The sequence below is a fragment of the Phodopus roborovskii genome, unplaced genomic scaffold (assembly GCF_943737965.1).
Source record: "Phodopus roborovskii unplaced genomic scaffold, PHOROB, whole genome shotgun sequence".
Classification (NCBI taxonomy): Eukaryota; Metazoa; Chordata; class Mammalia; order Rodentia; family Cricetidae; genus Phodopus; species Phodopus roborovskii.
This window is the reverse complement of record NW_026125281.1, coordinates 1,479,510-1,503,136: the sequence shown is the minus strand read 5'-3', so window position 1 is coordinate 1,503,136 and position 23,627 is coordinate 1,479,510. Positions and strand designations below refer to the sequence as shown.

Here is a 23,627-nt window from a genome sequence, read left to right as displayed (position 1 = left end):
CATAAATTTTACTTTTAGAGCCAAGTTAGTTAATATTAAAATGATTTTTGTACTTGTAGTTATGCAGAAATTATGATTCATAGTCAGAGAGACTGTGAAGGCCCCTGGAAAACTTTAACCAAATAATCTTGCAGCTTCAGGTGCTTTTTTTCTTGTAATATGTGTTCGATTTCATATAATTATATAATAATATCTACACATTCAACCATGTTTGCTACTTCTGTAATTGTAAGAGAGGAAAAAAAAACATGACAGGCAGCAAGAAAGAGATCAAGAGCCATTGCTGATTCATGACAACTGATGATTTCAAAATAAACCCCAGGCATGGGTAATCTTAAATAGTTGGAGGCACTTCTCAGTCTAGAATTAGATGTTCAATATATTCCTATGTTGCAGAATTTTCTAGGTCATCAAGAACAATCTCGTGTTCTTTTTCATCTTCAGTGTTTTGGGGGAAGATAGGAGGATGGCGAAAGGCACAAAACTGTTCTCTTGTGCCCCTGACAAATACTGTAGGCAGTTTTGTACTTGTTAACATTGATGAGTACCAAGGCAAGAACATTCCATTGTCAGCCCTCGTATATTTTCAAAACCATACTGTAGACCTTTGTGTGTACTTTTCTTACCCAGTCTCATTAAAGCCAGCCAGAGCTGGGTTTGCACAAATGTGTGCAACGACTTGTCCCGCAATATTCTTTCTCCCAGAGTTGTGTAACTGGAGCTGACACAGGTCCCTATGGAAAGACTCTCCTGGCTTCCCAGAGAGCTGCTGTCAGCAGGATACGCTAAATTCTAATGAATGGGCCACTTTCCCCATTCCCAGGGGTGAGCAATGAATGCTCCTTTTGGTTGAACCATTGTTTAGAATTTCTTTGTTTTACTTTGGCTTGTATCCTTACTGAAAAAGGGGACATGTCTCCCCTTGGCAGAGCTCTTCAAATCCAGTCACATTGCAGAGAATACCCAGTCATCCTTAACGTGGCTTTAATTCTCTGAATTTAACATAGAAACATTTAGCAGCAGACTGCCCTGGTGTATTGTCCTTCAAAGAGATACTCTGCTCTATTCTGCAGCCTCCAGTCACCTTTTCCAATCTTCAAGTTTACAATCTATTCTTTAAAAAGTTTGGTTATTTTTTTTTGTATTACCTAGTATTTTGGATCTACTTTTAACCAAAATGAACACTTAATTCCGCATCACATCACAACAAAGCAATTATTTACAGATTTAAATTAACATTATGAACAAAAAATGAAAGTCATACATAAGATCCCAGTAGTTTGGGCACAGTGCATTGATAGTGGGAAGCAACACACTATAAAACAAGTTCAAATTGAAATATACACAGGTTGCATGTGAAAGCTTGACTCTACAGCAACAATAAACATAATGTGTTCACAAACAAGAAAGTAGATTACCACCTTACAACAGCACCATGAAGAAGCCTTGACGAAAAGTTGGCAAAAGTACCATCCTGAGACGTTTCAAGACCAATGTGCTTCACATTCACACAGTACCATTCAGAAGCGGGCACATTCTCACAAGGGCTTTTGCTTAGAGATGGGCTGGTGTGCAATGACCGAAGCTTGGTTTGCGGTGATTTTGTAGTGTTCTTGTCCAGAGCCCTGAGGTGGGGAAGGGAGCGGGGTTTCTGGAGTTGCTGGAAAGGAAACACAGAATCATGTATGATAGTAGCACCCACTCTGCCTCATTTACACAAAGTCCTGCACAGTGTCAACATGCATTATGATCCTTTGAGTAAAAGGTCACATGGAAAGTACTGATGGTTATAATGAATTATCAGGCCACTGACAGACTAAACTCAAGACATTCACTCTCCCTTCCCAAATACAGCTAAACAATGAGAGGTGATCGTGCTAAGCAATCTGTACTCACTTCACAATGCCCCCCTGCCTTTTCCTACATGGTCCTTCACACCCAGAGGAAAGAACGTATAGAGAATTAATAGAACACTGATGTCTCCCAAGTATTAGAAAAAGAAATCTTTGTAACATCTGCAGTCAAGATATGCATAAAAGAAACTAAAATTATGTGGCTTGGATTCCACTAGATCATACATATGAGATGACCTAAAAACCAAAATTCAGTTACTTTAGAAAACTTAAGCCACAGTCCATTGCCTCAGCAGCAAGCTACTTTGTTGCTTCACAATCCTATTACAATTGAGCTGGCCTGGTCCCTCCCTTTCAATGCTAAGAGCAAGCCTGCATAATTGAATAGAATATAATTGAATATAAAAAAATTCAATTGAAATTTTTTTTGAAACGTAGTTTGAATGATTGCTTTATTGTATAAGAAAGTATTCCTTCCTATTGTGAAATGTTACCATATTATAAAATAAAATCTATGATATTCTTAAATTTTAGAAAACAGAATATTTGACATAACTAGCAGAAAATGCTTGCTCACATTATAAACTTTATAGATTTTTCAGTTCTTAAAGAATGCCTACAAAAACAAGAGCAATCTCCTTTTGGCTAGTATCCATTAATACTTTATATTGTTGCTAAGTATGGATTAGCAATTACTTCAAAAAGTGGCAATTTTAATGTAGTTTGGTTGGACAGAAAATAGAGAAAATGGTTTCAAAATTTTAGGGGTCTTCCTTAAAGACCAAGAAAATACTGACTTTTTTAAATGGTGGTTAAAATCTATCTAACTTTGCATATAATACAAATGTGTTGTCTTTCCACACACCCTGTGCAAGCACGCACCAAAAACAATCTCTCCGGTCCCCCCACAGTGACAAGCACTGACTAACATGATTAACCAATCAATTCTAGATGCCATATCAAACAGAATCTTTATCAGCAGAGTAGCTCAGAAAAGTGAAACCTGCACTAAATCTATACTAATGTATAGTTAACTCCATCACCGACAACCTATAATATGCAACAGTTGTTCGAGTTCTAAAGAGTTTTCGTAAGTAGCTTCATCTTGTACAATTATTGTATGCCAGAATTCTAGTTATCACGACTTACTTAAAATGCACTACTCTTTTAATGACATGGTTTAAAATCCAGTAACCGTGGTAACTTATAATTGCCCTGAAAGAATATCTGCTTAAACAAAACTAACTCCCACCTTTCTTCTAGAAACCACTACCTAAATAATATATGCCTTTATAGTGAGCCACTGATCACATGCATCTTTCTGTCTGAGATGGGCCACTGACATTTTTATTTAGTATAAGCAGACGGTATAAGCAGACGTCACGGCATGTGGTTGTCTTTTTTTCTTATCTCTGCAATGACGAACTCAGGTTTCCATTTGCAAAGATGGATAATCACAGGAGAATTGATCAGCAGTAATGGAAAACACCTAAGATCTGTAGTTCCTGGGAAGTAACAGTTTCCTATCCTAATCCCCAGATAACTAAAGTTAAGAGAGGTTACAGAAGAACATTTCTCCAGATACTTACAGATCTGGTCCGTATGAACTAGTGTGGACATGGGACCTAAAAGTATAGTTTGCCCAGTTAGCGGATCCTGAGACAAATGTGGATGCATTGGATGATGGAGATGGCTACCATCATTGGCAGCACCTAAAAAAGACACAAAAAACGTTTGCATTAGTGACGTTTACTGTGGCTTTACCTTGATGCATGTTTCCAGCGTCAGCTTGAATACTGCCATCTGCAAAGTACTTTTGGAAAATTAAAAATCAAACGGAGAAAGCTACCTACCCCCATGTTAAAGACAATGTCAGCTTTCATGGTGAATTGGAAAAATGAATGCATATCATAGTGTTGAGTATTAATAATGGACCTTGTGTGCTGTTTCCTGGAATCATTGGGTTTTCTGCCTGTTGTTAAGGCAATTCCTAGAATCACTTACCTCAAGTTTATAGTATTTGGATTCACCCTAATGGCATGAACAATTTTTATTTCAGAAAGATAACATTAGGAACACATTAAGTACCAGAAAACTAAAAATAAATACAGTGACTTTACAAGGTAATTTAATCTAAATCAGAACATAAAATAACGATTCCTTTAGTTATTCCTGACATTTATTGCAACCCTGTGGTTGCGTTTTCTTCTTATACTAGTTTATGTCAATTAATTCATCTGGGAGCAAATTGTACACTTTCAAGCCATGTGATTCATTTTATGGGCTAAGGCAGCATTTTGTTTTGTTTTATTTTTCAATTTTTAAGACACCAAAGAATAAAATAAAATAAAACTCTATACGTCTCAATGCCCTAAAAGCAGAGACAGGACTAGATCTTATTTATCACGGACGGAAGGGTCTAAGAACTGAAGTAAAAAGGGCTGCACCCACAGGTGATGCCAAAGGCTGACGAGAATGGGTATTTAAGTCTGTTCAGGACCGTTAGTCTTCCTCGGGCTGTGCAGCGTTTCCAAACGTAACAAATTAGATTTTGTGTGCCCTGTTCGAAATCCAAAAAGGAGGAAGGAATGGGAGCCTCGAAGTCATAAAGGAAATAAAGGGGGCACCTTGTTTTATTTAATGTATGGGCAATCAAGCTCAGCAACAAGAGAAACGTGCCGTTCACTCACCACCCAGTAGCATTTCCTGAAGGAGGTTGTCAATCTTGACCATGCCGAAGAGTTTGACAAACTGAATTTGCTCGATCATCTGCCACGTGATGCTCTGCAGTGTCGGTAGCAGCAAGAGCAGTTCTCCGAACCTTCCTCGGGAGTCATACTGCCGGTCATTGATGTAGTCCTCCAGGCTGATCTGCACCTGGAACCGCATGTTCTTAATTTTCACGGGGTCACTCAGTCCCTTTGCATCTGGTGAGGGAGCAGACACAAACACGCTTAGGAGGTCCTCAGTCTAAAGGCTCCAGGACGAAGTAAAATAGTTTAGGTTTTTCAATTTTGAAAACGAACCTGGGTCGAAGAACACGATGGCCTTCAAACACGCGTACTCATTATCGTCTATCTGGATCTCTTGGAACGGTCTGACCAGCTCGTCTAGGACTCGGTTGGCCACACGGCTCACTTCAACCTCACAGCTGTTACGGTGGATGACGTAGTTGTTTCCTGAGAGAACATGAAGAATTAGCCCCCTTCTCTGCTGGACTGGTGGACACTGTTCTGCCTTCTTAGGTTATCAGCGTTCAAAATGGTCTATTGTGGAAGGGGCTGTGTTGGGTATCACACCTTTCTGTAGCACTGGGTTAGTGAGGCCAGAACATCAGAGCACTCAGAGAATCCAGAAAGATAGTGTGCCAGTACAGACTCGTAACCAGCTAATAACTGACGGGGGAGAATCCACCCACAGTGATTAGCCTTCCTCTGTGTCAGGCCTCTATTAGGACCTCACTCCATCTTGTGGGGTTCTTTCTTTCACTTTTTATTTGTGGGGGGAGGAGGGGGAGGGGGAGGGGCGCCAGGCCTGTGATAGAGCCAGCCTGTGCATACAAGTCAGAGGGCAACCTCACCACCTTCCCTGTCTAATATGGTAAATCCCTGTTGTTCTATGTTCTGTGCCAGGCTAGTGGGCCCATGAATGTTCAAGGAGCCTCTCTCTTGCGCCTGCCATCTCCCAGTACTGAGTCTATAGATGCAAACTACGCTGCAGGACTTTCCATGGGTCTTGGGGATTCAGACTCAGTTCTTCACGATTGTGTAAGAAGAACATCCCTGGGATGTTCTTGTACCACCTTGAACTCAAAGATCTGCCTGCCTCTCCCTCCTGAGTGCTAGGATTAAAGGTGTGTGCTACCACCACCTGGCTTGACCTTTCCCCCTTTTAAGTTCATCATTTCAGGAATTTTGCCAAAGTTCTGTTATGTCAAACAAGATCCAGTCACTGAAGTGATAAACTTTCTCCTAGCTCCCAAATCAGCTTTGCAGATATGTGAGGGGCAAAAATACTGTGTATTTTTAAAGTGTGCAAATGTTGTGCTTGTATATACACATACGTGGAGAAATGATTTCCACAGCCACACGAACTGAACATAACTATCAATGCATATAGTTAATTTTGTGTGTGTTTTATTGTGTCATGTGAAAATGGCTAACTTGGTTACTAAGGGAAAAAAATCAACAATGAAGAATGTGTATAGAATGCTTATTTTCTAGAGTATATTATAAAATAGTTTACAGAAAGGACAGGATTTGCATTGTGTGATAGACATTCAACCAAAGTGTTTTGCTGAGGTCCAGGGCACATTCTGTGGTTCCATTATGATTTAGAATTCCAAATCTTGGCTGCCTGGCTTTCCATCATGATCAAAACATTCCCTTCCTCTATTTCTTCATTATAGAAGGAGCATGAGGTTTTATTTCAGTGATTAAATGAAAGTGTATGTTAGCACAATACACTTAAAGCAGAGCATTTAATAAGTATTAGCCTTCAATAAATATTAGCTACTCTTACACTGTGTCCCATTTGTTTACATTTGGGACCAAAATATCACTCAGTACCTAATCTTTGAGTTACCAGGACATGACTGAGGCAATTTGTAGTGAATGGGTCTTCTCATTTTTTTTTTTTAATCATTTTCACTCTGTTCTGCTTTTGCTGCTTCTTACAATTCTACAACCAGAGTTTTTCAGACATGGCCCACCATTTTAATATAATTATTTTATAGAGCATTATGATCAACCAGATCATCAGAAATACATATGTTCCGTGGAAGGCTATAAACTAACTAGCCTACTAAGTAGTCTGTATAAATGGTTATTCTTTGTCTTTAAAATTTTTAAACAAAAATCAGCATCAGGCTTATGGAGCGAAATCTCTGTTACAGTTTTAAGTTTCAATGCCTCTGCGTGATCTCACAGCACTCTGAACTTACATTCAACCAAAACAAAGAAAAGTAGGACCAGCTAGACCACTCAGTGAGTAAAGAAAGACAGGGGCATCCAAGCAGGAGGACCTGATTTCATTTCTGAGACATGTAGCATTGAAGAAGAGAACAACTCCAATACTCTGTTCTTGATAGCTCAAGGCACTACACACACACACACACACACACACACACACACACACACACACACACACTACACACACCACAGAGCTGAATGAGAACATAATGAATGGCATATATTTTTAAAATCAGAGCACCATTTCCCAATGGCTGTGTGTTTTGTACATGCAGAACAGATCCCACATACTGTACATATAAAATATGCATAATTTCTTCTTTAAAAAAATCTTACCCAAAAGCAAAATATCTTTATACATCATGGATCTCTTTGTAGCTCCGAGCAGTAAGTGTTCTCCAGCATGAGCTCTCAACAGGGCCACCTTAATGAAAGTTTCCAAGTTGAACAATTAATTATAAAATATAATGATTAAAAGGCAGCACAAGGTGAGTCTGATTAACTCGCAGTCTTTCTTAAGCCTGACTCATTTTCTGCCTTCCTTTGTTCTGACATACAATATTCATACATACTTAAAATGACAAGGCTTTCCAGGTTTCTATCAGCACGTCAGAAACGTTTGCTTTGGGGATAGCAGAGAAAAGCAGATTTTCTGTTTTTGAGGAGAGCAGAATGGAACATGCTTGAGTTCATACCCCAGCATGGTGGCCCGCTTACTTGTTTGTCTGCTTAACCTTACATACATTTGCTAGTAGGTTTGGATTTCGTTTGTTTTCATATGTAAAATGACTTGCTAAATGTATTCCCAAGAATTAAATGATGAAATGTGTATAAGCATAATCTTTTGACAATAAATTAAATAAACAAAAGCAAACAATAGGCTTGCAAAGAAGAAGGAAAGATGGTTGACTCCTGCCTGTTTCTAGATTGGGCCTCTGACTTAAAACGGAGAACATTCAACAGAGCTTTGTTTTCACACTCAGTTGCACGCTGGGCCTCATCACTTAGAACCAGGGGAAGCAAGGCAAGTGTAACCCATCCCAATGCCTGCTTCTCCTGTGTCTTCTGCACAGTAGCAGGTGACACCATTATCCAAATGTGATTGTTTGTGTCCAGACGGGAGTCTATTTGAAGTGTTCTCCAACTATTCAGCAATACTGCTTTTCCTCCCTGTGGCTTCCACCCAGTCCTGGCTGACCCTTCCTGGACCACCCCAGCACACTCAATGGCTTTTCTCTTTTTAAACTTCTATGTTGGTTCCTCAGTGCTCATGCATCTTTGTAAAAGCTTCTCGTGTGCGTATATGAGACGAGAAGCTTAATCAAAATCACATCTCCGCTAAAAAGCGTTTCAGTGGCTTCATATTGTCCGTCAAACCAAATGCAGGTTGTTTTCTTTACAGGTGACTTGAGGTGAGCAGACATTACCTCCTTTGCGTCCTGCCCCATTCCTGCTTTATCTTTCAGCACTTACTGTTCACGCTGCGCCACTTGCCTGAGAACTTTTGAACATAGTGTTCATGCACGCGGAATTCTCCTCCCTAGACTTTGGTCCCTGCCATCCTGGTCTTGGGGGAGGTCTTCCCTCATTCCCACCACAGTGTCTTTCCATCCCACCCTTATTAGTCCTGCTCCATTTTATGGAATTTCATGGAACTGATCCCCACCTACAGTCAACTCACTCATAATTTGTATACTTTATTATTTTTTTTTAATGGTCAGTCTCTCCCAAACAGACCACAAAGTTTACGAGACCAGTGAAGCAATCTGCACTTTTACTGCAGGATCCCCTCAGAACATAACTGAAACCAGTAATCTCCTAATAAATAGCCATCTCATGGATTTATGGATGGAATAAACTGATCTGGGGTCCAGTTTCAGGAACTGTAAAATGGAGATAGCACCTACCCCACAGATCTCCTAAAAGAATTACACAGCATAACATAGTTGATCATACATTTGAGAGTCCATTCCCCAGTGCCTTAATGATAAAAGATTTTAACTAACCGTAACTACTAAGGTTATGTTTTCAATATTAATGAGCAGTAAACAAAGACTTTTTCACTAGTTACTGATCTCCAATTTCCCAATATTTCGGCCATTGTCTTTACATATAGTCAGCAGGTCTTAAGGACAAACGATAATAAAAATATAAAGCTGATAAATAACACAGCCCTACTTATATTGCTTGGGGTGAGACTGGAAGGTTTTAGCAATTTAGCATTATTCACTCTGGCCTAATCTTCTGAACCAAGCTATCTTTACGACATGTCAATAACAGTGACTCACTCCAGGAAGGGAGTTAGAAAACACTGTAAGAGTGACTTCAGGTTTCATGGAAACTTTTCTTGTCACTAAGTAAAATAAATACCCTCTTAGAAATGTAGCAACCACCTTCCTATGGTGATTCTGCTGCACTCTGGTGTCTGAACATTTCCCTCTTCCTTGATTTTTTACACAATCACACTTGGTTTTTCTTCTATCTGTGTGGTTTTCTTGTGTCAGTGACTACACTGGTCAAAGAGTGTATACACACTGGGTGAAACTCTTAGTTTGACTAATTCTCTCAGTGCGAAAGAAATAGAAATTTTAAGATTATTTTCACCTATGAAAAGGTTTACACTCTTTAGAAAAAAAAAAAAAAAGCTCAAAGTGGCTCAACTCCAAAGAAATCTTTATGTTCTAATGAGAAAATCCAAGTCTCTAATTATTATTATTATTATTTTTTTCTTTTCTGGTTTTTCGAGGCAGGGTTTCTCTGTATTGCTCTGGAGCCTGTCCTGGAAATTGCTCTGTAGACCAGGCTGGCCTCGAACACACAGAGACTGCCTGCCTCTGGCTCCCAAGTGCTGAGACCAAATTCCTAATAATTCATTAAGATTTCTTAATATAAATATGCCAAGTTTAAAAATGCAATTGCTAGGAAAGAAGACTACATCTTACTTTCTTATTTCTTGTAGACTTCAGATATGAAATCTGTGGACATTGTGCCACATCTATATTTCAAGACAATAAGTACCAGGATAAAACTGATAGAATGAAAGAAACATTTTACATGTTAATTATATAAAGGACCTACCAAGACACCAACAAAACCTACATGGTTTCTGTCAAGGGGTTGCCAGCCATTTCTGAGGAATCTAATTCGGTACATTCAGGAAACTCAACATACCACCTCCTCCAACTTATCCAACATTTATTCCTCTAATAGCCAGAAAACCTCAAGAGTATAGCTTTTAGCTGTTTATCTTTCTTCCTCGTGTAAATATTTAAACTCCAAGACTGCTGAAGATTGTCTTGATCAACTCTGAACCAATCAGTAATTTTCCTAGAGCCTCGCAGTGGGCACAAGATAGTACTGGCTTTTGACAGAATAAGGAGATAATAAGAAGAGAAAAAAACCCTGTGTTTGATTCACAAAATCATCCATCCATTGTGTTATAATATACTGGATTACAAAATAAATCCAAGAGCATAAGACCTTAGCAAATGTAAAAAGCACTTTCTAAGGGAGTCAGGATTTCTTTTAAGTCATACCTGGTCATCCAAGGGCAGTTCACAAAAGGCAGGGATGTACTTGGCCCATTCCACCAGGACTAAGAGCTGCTGCTTCATAGACTCGCAAACGTCACTGATGCTTGCAATTTTCTTAACATTTATGTCAGTACTTGCACTGGGGCTTGGGACTGAGATCTAATGTTAAAAGAACATTACATTAATCTATCATTGAGACTACTGGATAGCCAACAATCCTTTTTTTCTGTGACTGTATTTATAAAGAGCATGGACTCAAACATTATCATGATCGTAGTATTTTCATGTATATTAAACATTTTTTTTTTAAATTTGAGAAACAAAATCTTTATTGGCTTAAAGCTAAATTGAAAACATGCATATATCCATCCGCACTCTGAGAGCATAATTTTATTATAAATACCAAATCTGTAAAACAGGTTAGGCTTTTGGAGGAATTTTGTAGTTCAAGCTAGCTACATAAAGAGATTGATAGTAACCACAAGAAATGAACTTTGTGATTATTTTTACTTAAAACTCATATTTTTATTAAGTAAAACCATTTTTAATTTGTTGACTTCTATGAAAAAAAGTAGCTCGTGGACAAAATTTATAAAAGGTGGAAAATATTTAGGAAAGAAACTAGAAATATTTATGATGTTATAGTGGACACAAGGCCATGAAAAATAAAATTAAGGAACAAACTTATGACTTGACAATGATGAAATGGCTAACATTTTTCAGTTGCACGTCACTTTTGACTGTATGAAAATATAAACTGTACTTTAAAATGCTCTCTCCTCAGAAAGCAAATACCTCATTATAGCTTTCATAAAATTAATTTTAACCATAGGTTCACATGTGTACGTGTATGTGTGTGTGCTTGCATGTACTTGTCATGTGAACCCAAATGTTTCCTCACAGCTCCCCTATAAGTCATTCTCTAAATGCTTTATTGGATCATCAAGTAATCGTCAAGTAATAGTGATGATAATAGGATGTTAACCTCATCATATTACTCCTGTGTTATCAAGAACGTAAGTAGACTCACTGCCTCCTTATAGGACCTGATTACCTACATAGCTATTTCATAATTTGCTTTGTCATCGACAAGTACCTTGACTATTCCCAATAAAGGCAAGGCTAAAGTGTACTTTCCTCAAAAGATTAAATATCAGGCTCTTGAATGATTGGTTTTATTTGTAAAATGAATGATTTACCATTTTAACTTTACACTTGATATTCTTATTCTACAATTTTAAAATGATGGAATTTACTTTCTTCTCTATCTTGTGAATTCTGCCTTTAATTCTTGTAAAACACTTGTTCCCTAAGGAGTTTGTGAATTGGCTTCTTGAGTTCAAACATAAATTTTTAAGGAAAGAAACTCTGGTGGCAAAACCCCTCAAAATTGTAGCAGTTGATTTCATAGGCCCAACCAATAAAATATTATCACTAGAGCATCATAATGTGTTTTATTTTCATTCAGCCCCATAAGTAAACACCCGAACAACTTAAAGATAAGGTCGTGTTCAAAAGAAAAATCCTTAAAACTAAGTCAACAGTTTTCCTACTGCCTTCAAAGTGATGCTTCTGAATTTGTCTACATTGACTTTAGCAGTGAGCAGAAAACAGTGAAGTGGCTTCCAGCACTTTGCATCAGAGGCATTAGATTCTATTGGACAGGGCCAGAGCTGAGGTGTGGTGGGTACCTGGCGAGACCGAACTTCAGCTTGTGCCAGAGTGTTTATGGAGGGAATGTTGCTGCCATCAAATGTGCTTCTTCTGGTACTTATTCTGTCACGTTCATTTTGCACAGCTAAGAAAGAAAACCACAGTTATTGTTAGTTAGATCTCTGATGTAGGCTTGGAGATGGTCTTTCAAACTGCAAAATGTAGTCAGTAAGACTGCCTTTAAAAACAATTTGGCTCACATTCAAAGATAGGAATAGCCACACTTGTAACTGAAGCTCATAAAATACATTTACTTGGAATTTGTGATGAGTTGTATGTTGGGAATTTTTGGGTCACCAGTTTTCATATGCTGTGCTTTTAATAATGTGGTTTTCTATTCTCTCACAGTTAATAAAGCTGTAAGTCAGCTAGAGGATGAGTGTCACCTGCGAGATTTGCCAGGTCAAAGATAATAACATAGACATTGTCAGGACAGGTGAGTAGTAGATTCTGAAATTCCTATTTTCTCTTTAACCATAAAATACTACCAAAATGCAGAATAAATTAATTTTAGTTGAGATGACCTTAAGCAAATCTGTAAACTTTTATAAAGCAATGTTTACAGATATAAGCTTCAGAATTATTACACAATTTGAGGTATCTCCCTAGAAGACAGACACCTGAATACCTGCTTCTCAGAGAGATGAAACCGTCCCTTACATTATATAAAAATGTCTCCGAGAGAGTTGGCCTGGTTCTTTGATTCAGAAAGAATAAATAATGGACATGTTCAAAACTATTATTGAAAACCAAATTCTTAAGCATAAGAATAAAAAGGAAGAAGTTACCCCATAAATTTACATAAATCCTCATGTTAAAAGAGTCAGATGTTAAAGTTAAATTTAAAAAATAAGTACATAAAATAAATAAATAAGACAAAATAAATAAATAAATAAGAAACAAGACCTATAATCCCTCAATTATTTAAGTTAATGCTATAATCAGTTCTGTTAGAAATATGATGATAACAAACCAATGACATTTTCTTTAGCATAGAAATGCACCAATTTCTACATCAATATCACAGAAACCTAAAAGTAGCAGCTACTAACTCAGTTAAGTTAGTAGAAAAAGAGAGTGGCTTTCATCTAAAGAAACATCTTTCAGGTAAATCAAATATTTAACATCATACATTAAAAATCATACTTACTACTAGCTTATTTTTTAATTATTTTCCATTTATGCAGAAAAACATGTGCAGAGATGAAAAGCTAAGATACTCCTCTGCTTTTCTAAATTTCACTCATATGACCACACTCTATAGAAATGCTGAGATGTATGATAGCTTTTACAATATTTCACTGCTCTCAAGTTTTACATAAATCTACATTTCTGTTTCCATTTAATTAATATTGATATTAAGCTCTATTATTTATTGAAGAGTAAGATGCATCAATTTTGAAACTCAAAATTTACTGTCCAATCTATTTAGTAAAATCAAACCATCATTTTATGAACAGTAGAAGATGTAATTTCCCTATTTTTCAAAGGCAATTTTATTTCATAAATTGTAAGACTCAAAAGGGAAATGCAGGCTTGGTGTTGTTTGCAATTTTATAAGGTAAAGATTGGTCTTCAGGTAATAAGGCAAAAAATTATTTGATAAATTATGCAATTATTCCTATCCACTACCTAATGTAGCTTTCGGGGCATTAGCTATGTCATTTGTGAAAAGAGAAATTGCCAATTTAATTTAGTGGACTTTCTTTTGTAATCTTAAGATTAGCAACAAAATAAAAGATAACAAAATTTCCCCAATTTTAAATTATTGAATTAAGAGAAAAATAGCTACATCCAAGATGGATTTCATATATTTTATACTTCTGCACTATCATGATGTGATTTAACTTTAATTTTTTAAGTTTGTGATATACTTATGGAAAACAGCTCTTTGCATGTGAGACAAACAGGCACACAACAAACTACAGGAATAAAATCTTACAGCTGCTACATCTACCAGATGTTGAAGATATGTAACATTCTTGTCTCAAGGCCTATCAGAACAAGAAACAATAAAATAAAATGACTTAAATGATAGAATGAGAAAATGAAACCAAAGTACATTAATACCATATCTACAGTGCTTGTGTTGTTCAATAGAATATACATTTCTCAAGATGGAGGAATATCTTGTCTATTAAGTTCACAATTCAAATCCAGTACCTGGAACGGCATTTGGGAAACAGCAATGTCTAATGAATATTTATAAATAGAGAAGTGCCTAAAAAGATGATATGTCATTGATATTTGTGAGATGAGTTAATGTACTTGATTGTTATTAAGAATGAAAATTGTGTACTTTACAGTACACCCATACCTTTAATGTATAGATTAGATCTTTAGATTTTTGCCTAGGTAGAGAGTGGTGTCAGAATCAGAGCAGGCAAACCCTAGTTCTGTACTTACTGACTGCACATCCTTGCGCTAAATTCTTTAACTCTAGGAACTCTTTAACAGGTTTCCCATTAACATATCAAGGGGAACCTTCACTTACTAAGTAGGTTATGTGATTAATGAGGATTCTTACACATTGTTATCACTGTTCATCAATAGTGTTAATCATCATCACGGTCATGATTATTGCTATTACCTTCTTTTTTCATTCCAGCTCTAAAACACTTTCTTAATCGACAGTATCTACATTGATTCCTTTTGTCTTTGTCAACAACACATTGGCGACTGAACCTATAACGAGAAGCACACATTAGTTCACAGAACACTATTTATCTAAAAAGCACAGAAGCAAACAATTACACTTTAAATAATTATGGTCAAATCAAGCTCAATATAAAGCACGGATAAATCTAATTCCCTAAGAAACCAAACATCTCATGGTCGGCAAACACATGGCAGTATACAGCTCACCTCTCAGCCATTATTCATACAAACATAAGGCTGAATGACTGCATCATTTGGGAGTAGTAGACATGATATGAGCCACAAAAGTCAAATGTAGCTTTAAAATCTTTGTCATATAAACTTTTTGTGTTTATTGCTAAATGATTTCAGCACAGTGGGCAATGTTTCATGATTTATAGCTTTTACACTTAGGTGTTTCTTCTTAAATTTGTTTTTAATCTATTAATTTTTAATGCCTTCTAGTTGAATTGAGATTCAAATTATAGAATATTGAGAGCAGCATTGAGACTGTAACTTCTTCTTAACAATGTATCAGTTTATTCTCTTTGAAAAGCCCAGAATGGGTGGGGGAAAACACGTGTTGCTGAAGATGTAAAAACATACGGAAACACTTATATGCTATGGGATAGACTAGTAAATGCCACTGCTGCTTTGGAAGAATGCTTAGAGGTTTTTCAAAAAGTTGAACACAGAGATACACATAGGACACAGCATTTCCAAGCTGTGTAAATACCCAAGAAACTTGTGTCTAGAGTAGCCTTTTCTTTGTGAGCAAAATGTTGCAGTGATGAGCAGATAAAAATCCCAGACAATGGAACAGTACTATTTGTTGATAAGTATGAATGAAATATTGTCAGCCATGCTACACTGTTGATGAGCCTTGTAAACACTTCCAAATAAGGGGGATACCAAAAGCTCATAATGCATGGTTCATTAATGCAGTGTCCAGAGAGGCAAAATCTACAGAAACAGAATGCAGATTAACAGTTTCCTTGTACTGCCATAGTGATGGGTAAATTGAAGACCACCCTAGTAGAGACTTCTTTACAGGGGAATTAAATGCTGTTCTTAGTGGTGGTGAGAGTCACCCAGTTTTGTGATGGGACATGTCATTCTGTAAATATGTTTCTCGTATTGGTTAATGAATAAAGCACAATTGGCCAATAGGAAAGCAAGATAGGCGGAACTAGGAGACAAGGAGGATTCCAGAAGTCGTAGGGAGGAGATTCAAGATGGAGGACAGAGAGAGTAGAATGCTGGGTGCTCTCTCCAATAAGATGAGACCACGTGGAAATACTTAGATTAATAGAAATGGATTAATATGTAAGACAGAGCTAGCCAATAAGAAATTAGTAACTGCCCAACAACTTTATATCAAATACAGCATCTCTCTGGTGTTACTTGGGGCAGGTATGGTGGTGGGACCAGACCAGCAGGGAAAAACCTACTCATTACAGTTTTGTACATGCTAAAATACAAATTCCTAGCTAAACAGGATGTTACAGTCTTGTTTCTTACAGATGAGGATTAGGTGATGAGGATAACAGAATGTTTTGTGACCTATTAACATTCATGGACAGCGACTTAACAATGAATAAGAACAAAGCCACAAGTGAGTAGTATTCTCAGAGTAAACAAAGACAAAAACACTTTTTTGTTGTTGTTTTGTTTTGTTTGTTTAAATATGGAATGAAAAGACTAAGAGGAAGAAATCAGTTGATCAAAAATCACAAGGTGTATACATCTAGTTGACATTAATTGAACAACAAAAATAGAAGAAACCTGCATCACTAAGCTCCCAACATTTTCAAGATCTTGGTGTAGGCACGGAATAGACGAATGCTTGCTAATTTCCCTTTCAAAGAAATTGCAACCTAACAAGTACACAGAAACATTAACAAATGTTATAGAGAACATCCTATGGATGGCATTGAAGTAGATTTACATCCTTTAGAAGGGAAAACATCATAGGACTGTTACAGTCAAATTAGAATTTCTCAGTCTAAGAAATGGGATACATTTGAGGCAAGCAAACTTTACTAAAAAAACATTATGGTCTCTCAATTTGTACCCACATAATAATGACTTAAAAAAAAATAGATCTCAGCGCTTGCTTGGTAACAAAAATCACAAAGAAGCTAAGACGGTTGGTAGTACACATGGTGAGAAGGCACAATAGTCACACCTACCCCTGCTCCTAGGGCACTGGCAATCCTTAAATCCTGTTCTGGGAGTTATTGTTCTACTCTACCCATAAAGGAAAGGTGTAAGTCCTCAGATTCCCCTATCAGAACTATCTTTTCATGTAGATGGGTTTTACTTTTAATGGTGTACATGACTCTAAACAATGGAACCTCCACGTTGCTGAGTCCCTTCGGGTGTTAACATGAAGAACCCTATATGTGTCAGGTAACCATCTAAATGCTGTTCTACTTGTCAGATTTCTAAAGTGGACGATAGACATTTTTATAAAGCTACATCAACACACTCCTGCAAATATTATAAGACGACACCAGATAGATATTAGTGGGGTTTTGTATTACTTTTATTATACCTTGAAAAGTCAAATATTACTGGTTTGGGAATTCTCAAATGTCCAACTTATTTTTAGATCAGCATTCCTGAACTAGCGATGTAGACTATTCTGTTGACATGTGGAAGGCCATGAATTCAATCCTCATTCTAGCCAAATATTAACAATGACAGTAAGTGATAATGTGTGTTACCAATAGAGAAAAAAAACAGATTTTTCTTTTATTAAAATCAGTGCATTGTATCAAAAGCTCAAATTCAACCTAAACAATCTATATCTAAAAATTACCATAGAAATCAAACAGGATAAATACCTAAACTTAAACTGGGTGATATGGACTAGGTAATATAAAAAAGACTAGTTGGAATGTATGGACATATGTAGTAATTAAATAAGATTTTGACAAAAATACTGTCAATTATCTAAAATTTAACAAGAGAATTAATTTGAAGTGAAAATCACATTTCACCCGTTGAATCAGTAACTTATAAAATCATCTGTAGTTTTATAATTTTGCTGTTACATATATAGATCCTGAAAGGAAAACAAACAAACAAAAAATCAATCTACACACCTTACAAAACCACTTAAATAGATTTAAAAAATGTTTAGTAGCATATGAACATGTGATAAAACAATAAAGAGACACAAGGAAAAGATTAACACTGAATTGTAGATGGTAGTTCCCCCTGGAGCACTGAAGAGAATGACCAAGTGGCCAGGGAGGTGTCCACTGGAGGGTTCAACTATATTGCTCTAAAGTGGGTGGTAGGCATACGGAATTCTTTATATACATTTACAAGTCTCAAATTGTTCAGAAGATGGACCTACTAGTGTGAACGTGAGCTGCACATACAATCTCATACTTTTTTGAAGCTTGGCAATTTTGTTCAGAGTTACAGAGACATGGGAGCTCTCAATTTACTTTCCTTACATTCCCTATGCCATCTTGAGACAGTAATAACTAAAACTTCGCTTAAATGAGCACTCCAGTACCTGCAGGAATAAACGTGACTTTTCCGAATGCTGCGCCTGAAAAACCCCTTGCAGCCATCACAGCTGGATGCTCCGTAATGCTTTCCTGTTGCCCTGTCCCCACAGATGGCACACAGACAGTTGACACCACTGTCTGTGGTATTCATACTTGTGGTCTCTGGGGCAGAACTGTCTGTTGAAGAAAGATGAGAAGAGTTAGTACAGCTAAGTAAGTAGCTCAGTGCTATACTGCTTACTCCTCCGCCGGTCTCTGCTCTGCCACTTTTCTCAGGGGAAACTCATTCAATCTCGTGACATCAGATATCAACCCTACGGTAGGCAAGTCCTCAGATCTTACTTATGCCATGACACCACCATAGAATACAGCGCTAAAGACTCAAGAATCTGTGTAGGAATTTCGCTTTGAAAACTAGTAAGAATAATAGTTGAAAAGAGAACTAGGATTCCCATCTCTGCCCCAGGATGTCTTCTGCTCCATTCACTCCTCCTCATAAAAACCCATGGTTCCACATCAGAGGTAAAGATGTAGGCGTCTGTCAGGGATTCTTTCTGTCACCATTTATTTGTTGTGATCCCATATTTAAGGTAAGTATTCATCCAATTTTCACTGTCTGCATAGTCTTCTTCATCCAATACCATCTTCCTTCCCAAGGGTTATTAGAATAGCTTTCTAAATAATTATCTTACTGACATCTGTACTCATTTTCTCTTATTTTCTGACAGGCAACCACTACATGTCACCTTTGTCCATCCAATACCATTATGACATCTCATTAGAAAGCATAAAGCCCAATATTTTACCACGTGACCCAAAATGACCTGTACACTGAAGTCCCCTACTCTAGTCCGTTCGAATTCTCACCACCCACTGTCGCATCACCTTCCATCCTGTTAACTGTTCTACACCCCTGATGCTATCTTGTGTACTTTGAAACCTGATTTCACCAACTGTACTTTCCATGGTTGCCTCAACTTTTCCAAGCTTAGATTTAAGCCATTCCCAAGGTTTCTCATCACTTCTCACATTTAACATGAATCTTCTTTAAGAATTCCCATGCACATCTCATCTGTCCTTCAAGAAAAGCCTAGTGTCCTCCAAACTACTATTATTTTAAAGTTACATTATCATCCCCTGGGATTGCACTACAGATGGGTTGGCTCATGAACCTGTCATTACACAGAATATGAACATCATGATGTCAGAAGACGCATCTGTGTTACTCATCGTACTGTTTCCCACCTCTTAGAACTATACCCAGCTACAGTGGAACATCTAAGACAGTTTTAAAAGAAAAGACTCTGTGTGTGTGTGTGTGTGTAGGCATGTTATATAAATATTATTTTAGTGAATTGGTATTGTTGGAAACAACTTACGAATTCTAACTAACTCAAAGACATCAAATATATAAGGTATTATGCTAAAGCTTCAACTTGGTTGACTGGGGATATAGCTCAATGATAAAGCAATTGCCTAGTAAGAAAAAGACCATTAGTTCAATCATAATGTTAATTAAATATAAACTGAATCCATGATATATATATGATAATAAACCATTCCTGTATCTCTAATACAAATGGGTAAATTTAAATGTTGGCATGAACTAATTATGTTGTGTGACATTATACAGATTCTCCTTATGAATATACAGTGTTTTTGAACAGGTAAATGCTGTGATATGTAATTTCATAAATTTAGAAAAGCTTTAATAAAATATATTGAAAATGGATCACGTGACATCGTAAAATACTAGGAAACTTTTTACAACATTAATAAGGTACTAGCAATGTTGAAGTTTGAAGTGTCTGAAATCACAGTCAGATAAAAGGTAGAGAATGCGAGACCTTGGAATATTCATCCCTAAATGGAATGTCTCCATCAAATCCCTCCTTTCAGAGCTCAGGGAACCCCTCAGAAATGGAGCCGGAGTGTAGGTGCAGACAGGAAACATCAGGAGAACAAGTCCCTCTGAATCAACTGAGCAAGGGTCATATGATCTCACAGAGATAGAGGCAGCATGCACCGGCACCTCTCAGGTCTACACCCCATCTTCTACATACATTTTATAGTTTCCAGTTTCGTTTTCTGTGGAATTCCTGTGTGTGTGAATGAGCGGGTCTCTGATTCTTGTGCCTTTGCTTAGGCTCTTTTCCTTCTGTTAGCCGACTTCAAGGTGATCATTTTGTTTTTTCTTATTATGTGTTATTTTGTTATATTACAAAAAAAGGAGTGAATGAAAACTTAGCTTCTAGTGTAAAAGTTAACAACTGACTGATCATTTGTACCTGCTGAGAGAGGGAAAATCGGTTTTCTCCAATGCAGTCTGGGTATTTCAAGCACTCCAAGGAAGGCTCGTCTTCGGAAGTAATTGGCCTATACAGTGGACTCTACAGTATTTTGTGTGCCTTTTTCTGGTTAAAGTTTGGTGGGTTTGTTGCTGTCATGTTGTTTTGCTTTGTTTTTCTTTATGCGTGATATTTTATTTCAATTTCTTGGTTTTGAGGATCTTTATTGTTATATTGGGTTTGTTTGTTCTTTGGGAAAGATTTTAAAGTTCCTAGAATAGGAAGGGGGATAGGATTTACAACAGAACATCTAATACAATTTAAAAAAATAAAACTATTATAAAAAGAAGTGTCTGGAATCAACTGTACTCTGTTGGGTAACTAAAATATTAAAAACGAATTTAACTCTGACTTCATTTTTAATGTCATGCTTACATGAAATTGACAATGTTGTTATAAGCAAACAAGTTAGACACTACAGTAAAAGTAGCTATGAATGTGATTTATTTAATATACACTGATAGATCCAATACATATATATGGTATATGTACACTATGTGTGAGTCAGTGGTTTGTTATTAAAAATGCTGATTCTACTAGAATAGTTTACTCAATATCTTTTATCAAAAGTTTGTCTTCTTAAGAGTTACACTATAGCTTCACTCTGTAATTGTGTTAAATTACAGAACTGGGCTTTTCAGTATCTAAAGGTCCCCAGTACTATGCCTCACCTTACTGAAAGAGTAAATGATGTTTACAGTTCAGTAAAATATTAAGACAATCATAACATGATTCCCAAGTCCTGAACTATACAAGCATGCATGAAGACACACAAACGCACACACTTTTCCCATAGCACACATAATTGTAAGTCATAACAGTTTCCACCTGCCTTGAGTAAGCTTGCTCCTTAGGAAAGGGAATATACATTCAGAGTGGATACTAAACTATATTACATAAAGACCCAGACCCCATTCAACCCATGTCTTATTTAAAGTTAAAAAGTTACAATAGATAAATGCCAAGAGCCCTGTGAAGCTAAACATTAGCCTGTCACCTGAGGTTACAATATAAACCTTTATTTCTTTTTTATATTGGTGCTCAGCAAAGAGACTGAGCAATAATTTTAAGTGTGTTTTCTCATCAACAGCAATGGATTACTGAAATGATGAGAGGAAGGGGGAACTCAGTACACTCCCTAGCCACTTTCAACACTGTGCAGAAAATGCATTTCAAGGCCAATCTGTCAAAATTACTTATTCCTATGATGTACAGCAAATAAAATAGCCCTTGAAACTATGCTTCTTACCTTAACTGGCCTACATAGAATCCCGAGGTTACTCTATAGCACAAATATAAGGTGTTCTCCTGATATTAATCAGCTATGGCAACACAATTTAAATTTTGTGATGATGCACAAAGCCTAAGATTTGTGGCCTTAAAACAACCTGTGAGTTCCCCAGCAAGGAAGTTAAGCCAGCACCTCAAAGACTTCCTTCTCCTCTGGGGGCAGACACCTCTTACATAGGAGCGTATGAGAACTCACCATTGGAATTATATAGAATCTGCATGGTGTCAAACTCCAAAGTTGTGTAAGTTGGGTCCAAAACTTCGCTGTAGTTTCCCATGTCCATGTCCAGTATAGGCTCCGAAACCCTCATCATCGGCTGAGAGACACACATACGAATGGCTCCACGCACCCAGAGTGTGGCAACTGGTAAGCCTCCAGCCCGTGAGTGCTAACCAGAGCTAACTGTCACTGGGTGACTTTAGTGCTTCTGTGGGAGGGGCTGTCAAACTGTAACTCCTTCAGTAGGCTGTTCGGTTCAGTTTTCTTTTATGGCACAAGGGAGCAATTGCTTGTGATAATCTTGGAATGCTCCATGGATTTGCCTCATCTCATCGGCAGTGCTTAGTAGACTAACATGATTTTCTAAATTGTTTTTCAGTACACAGTAAATGACGTCACAGAGAGAAGGGTTAAGCAAAGGCAGGAGTCCCTGTCAGCTTTTTGCCATGAATGCTAGCCCACATGAGGAGCTTCAACACACACACACAGACCACAGATTTTGAAAAGTCAGATTCATATTACTCTTATAATTAAATAGGTTACAACTGTAGCTTGTCGCTCAACACACTGGGCACGTAACAGGGCCAGGGCTCCTTTATCTGTACAATAAAGCTGACTTTGTTTATTTTGTAGTAGAACAGATTCACAGTTTGTGTGATCAGGGGTTTATGATGTGTTCTAGCAGTAGAGAGGCAGTGTCTCAATATGAGCTGTGCAAAAGCCTCCCAAACTATTAGTTTACCGTCTGTGTCACTCCAAAATTGCACATTTCTGGCGGGCAGAACCAGAAAACAATAGTAACAACAAAGATTCTCTTATTTTGGCTTTATCTAATTACATCCCAGGCATTAACCAAATAAAGCTAACCCTAGTGTACACGTTCTGACTAACCCCAACATATATGACACAGAAGGTTTTCATGTGTCACTGTGGTAGAAAACAATCTGGGTTCAGGAAATATTTAGAAGTTGGCATTCAGTGTCAATATTTTACTTCTGAAAATACATTTATTGGTTTTATTTTCTTAAAAAAATGCTGCACTTATTTTCCCCTTATTTTTGTCTGAAAGTTTATATCCTGTATTTGTTAAAGACTATAGTAAATTAATCTCATAAATCAATTTCCTACTCCTGTGGATACTCTTAGATATGATTGCATTCCCCACATAAATATAGTATATTTACATCCACTCAAAGCACTTGAAATACTGTGAAGAAATTATGTCACATTAACCAAACAAACTAATTAGATTCGTCATTGCAATTATGTTTTTGCCCTCATAATCAATATATTTCCAATTCCCAATTAATAGTCACTTTAAAGGGAAGAACTCTTCAATAGAGGTTAAACACAGTTATTCTAATTTTGGAGAAGCGGCAGTGCGTAAATACTGTGCTTCTTATTTATATGAAGTGGTTCCTTTTTGCTAAGTCTGAGGGCTGTCTTTCCATGGGAGCCAAAAGACAGTGTGCACAGTTCTCAACCTTGCTTGTTTACAGAGTAACTAGACAGCATGGAGGGAGGGATGTCAGTGTG

General features: G+C 37.1%; 1 protein-coding gene across 1 annotated transcript; it reads right to left on the bottom strand.

Moving 5' to 3' along the window:
- Positions 1-1,538: 1,538 nt before the first annotated feature.
- On the bottom strand, positions 1,539-22,240 carry Hnf4g (hepatocyte nuclear factor 4 gamma). Its single transcript, XM_051199675.1, has 10 exons — positions 22,068-22,240; positions 18,239-18,410; positions 14,660-14,754; positions 12,048-12,154; positions 10,360-10,515; positions 7,160-7,247; positions 4,880-5,032; positions 4,544-4,780; positions 3,443-3,565; positions 1,539-1,660 (listed from the first exon to the last, which is right to left on the bottom strand). Exons 1-10 carry the CDS (start codon positions 22,201-22,203, stop codon positions 1,539-1,541), a joined length of 1,389 nt encoding a protein of 462 aa, XP_051055632.1. The 5' UTR covers positions 22,204-22,240.
- Between the last annotated feature and the right edge of the window lie 1,387 nt (positions 22,241-23,627).

Excerpts from the sequence above, each read along its gene's own strand:
- Hnf4g (XM_051199675.1), bottom strand. The coding sequence starts at position 22,203 with ATGTGTGTCTCTCAGCCGATGATGAGGGTTTCGGAGCCTATACTGGAC. Across the intron at positions 18,411-22,067 it reads GATTCTATATAATTCCAATG|ACAGTTCTGCCCCAGAGACC; the intron begins GTGAGTTCTCAT and ends TTTCTTCAACAG. Across the intron at positions 12,155-14,659 it reads AGCTGGAATGAAAAAAGAAG|CTGTGCAAAATGAACGTGAC; the intron begins GTAATAGCAATA and ends TTTCTTTCTTAG.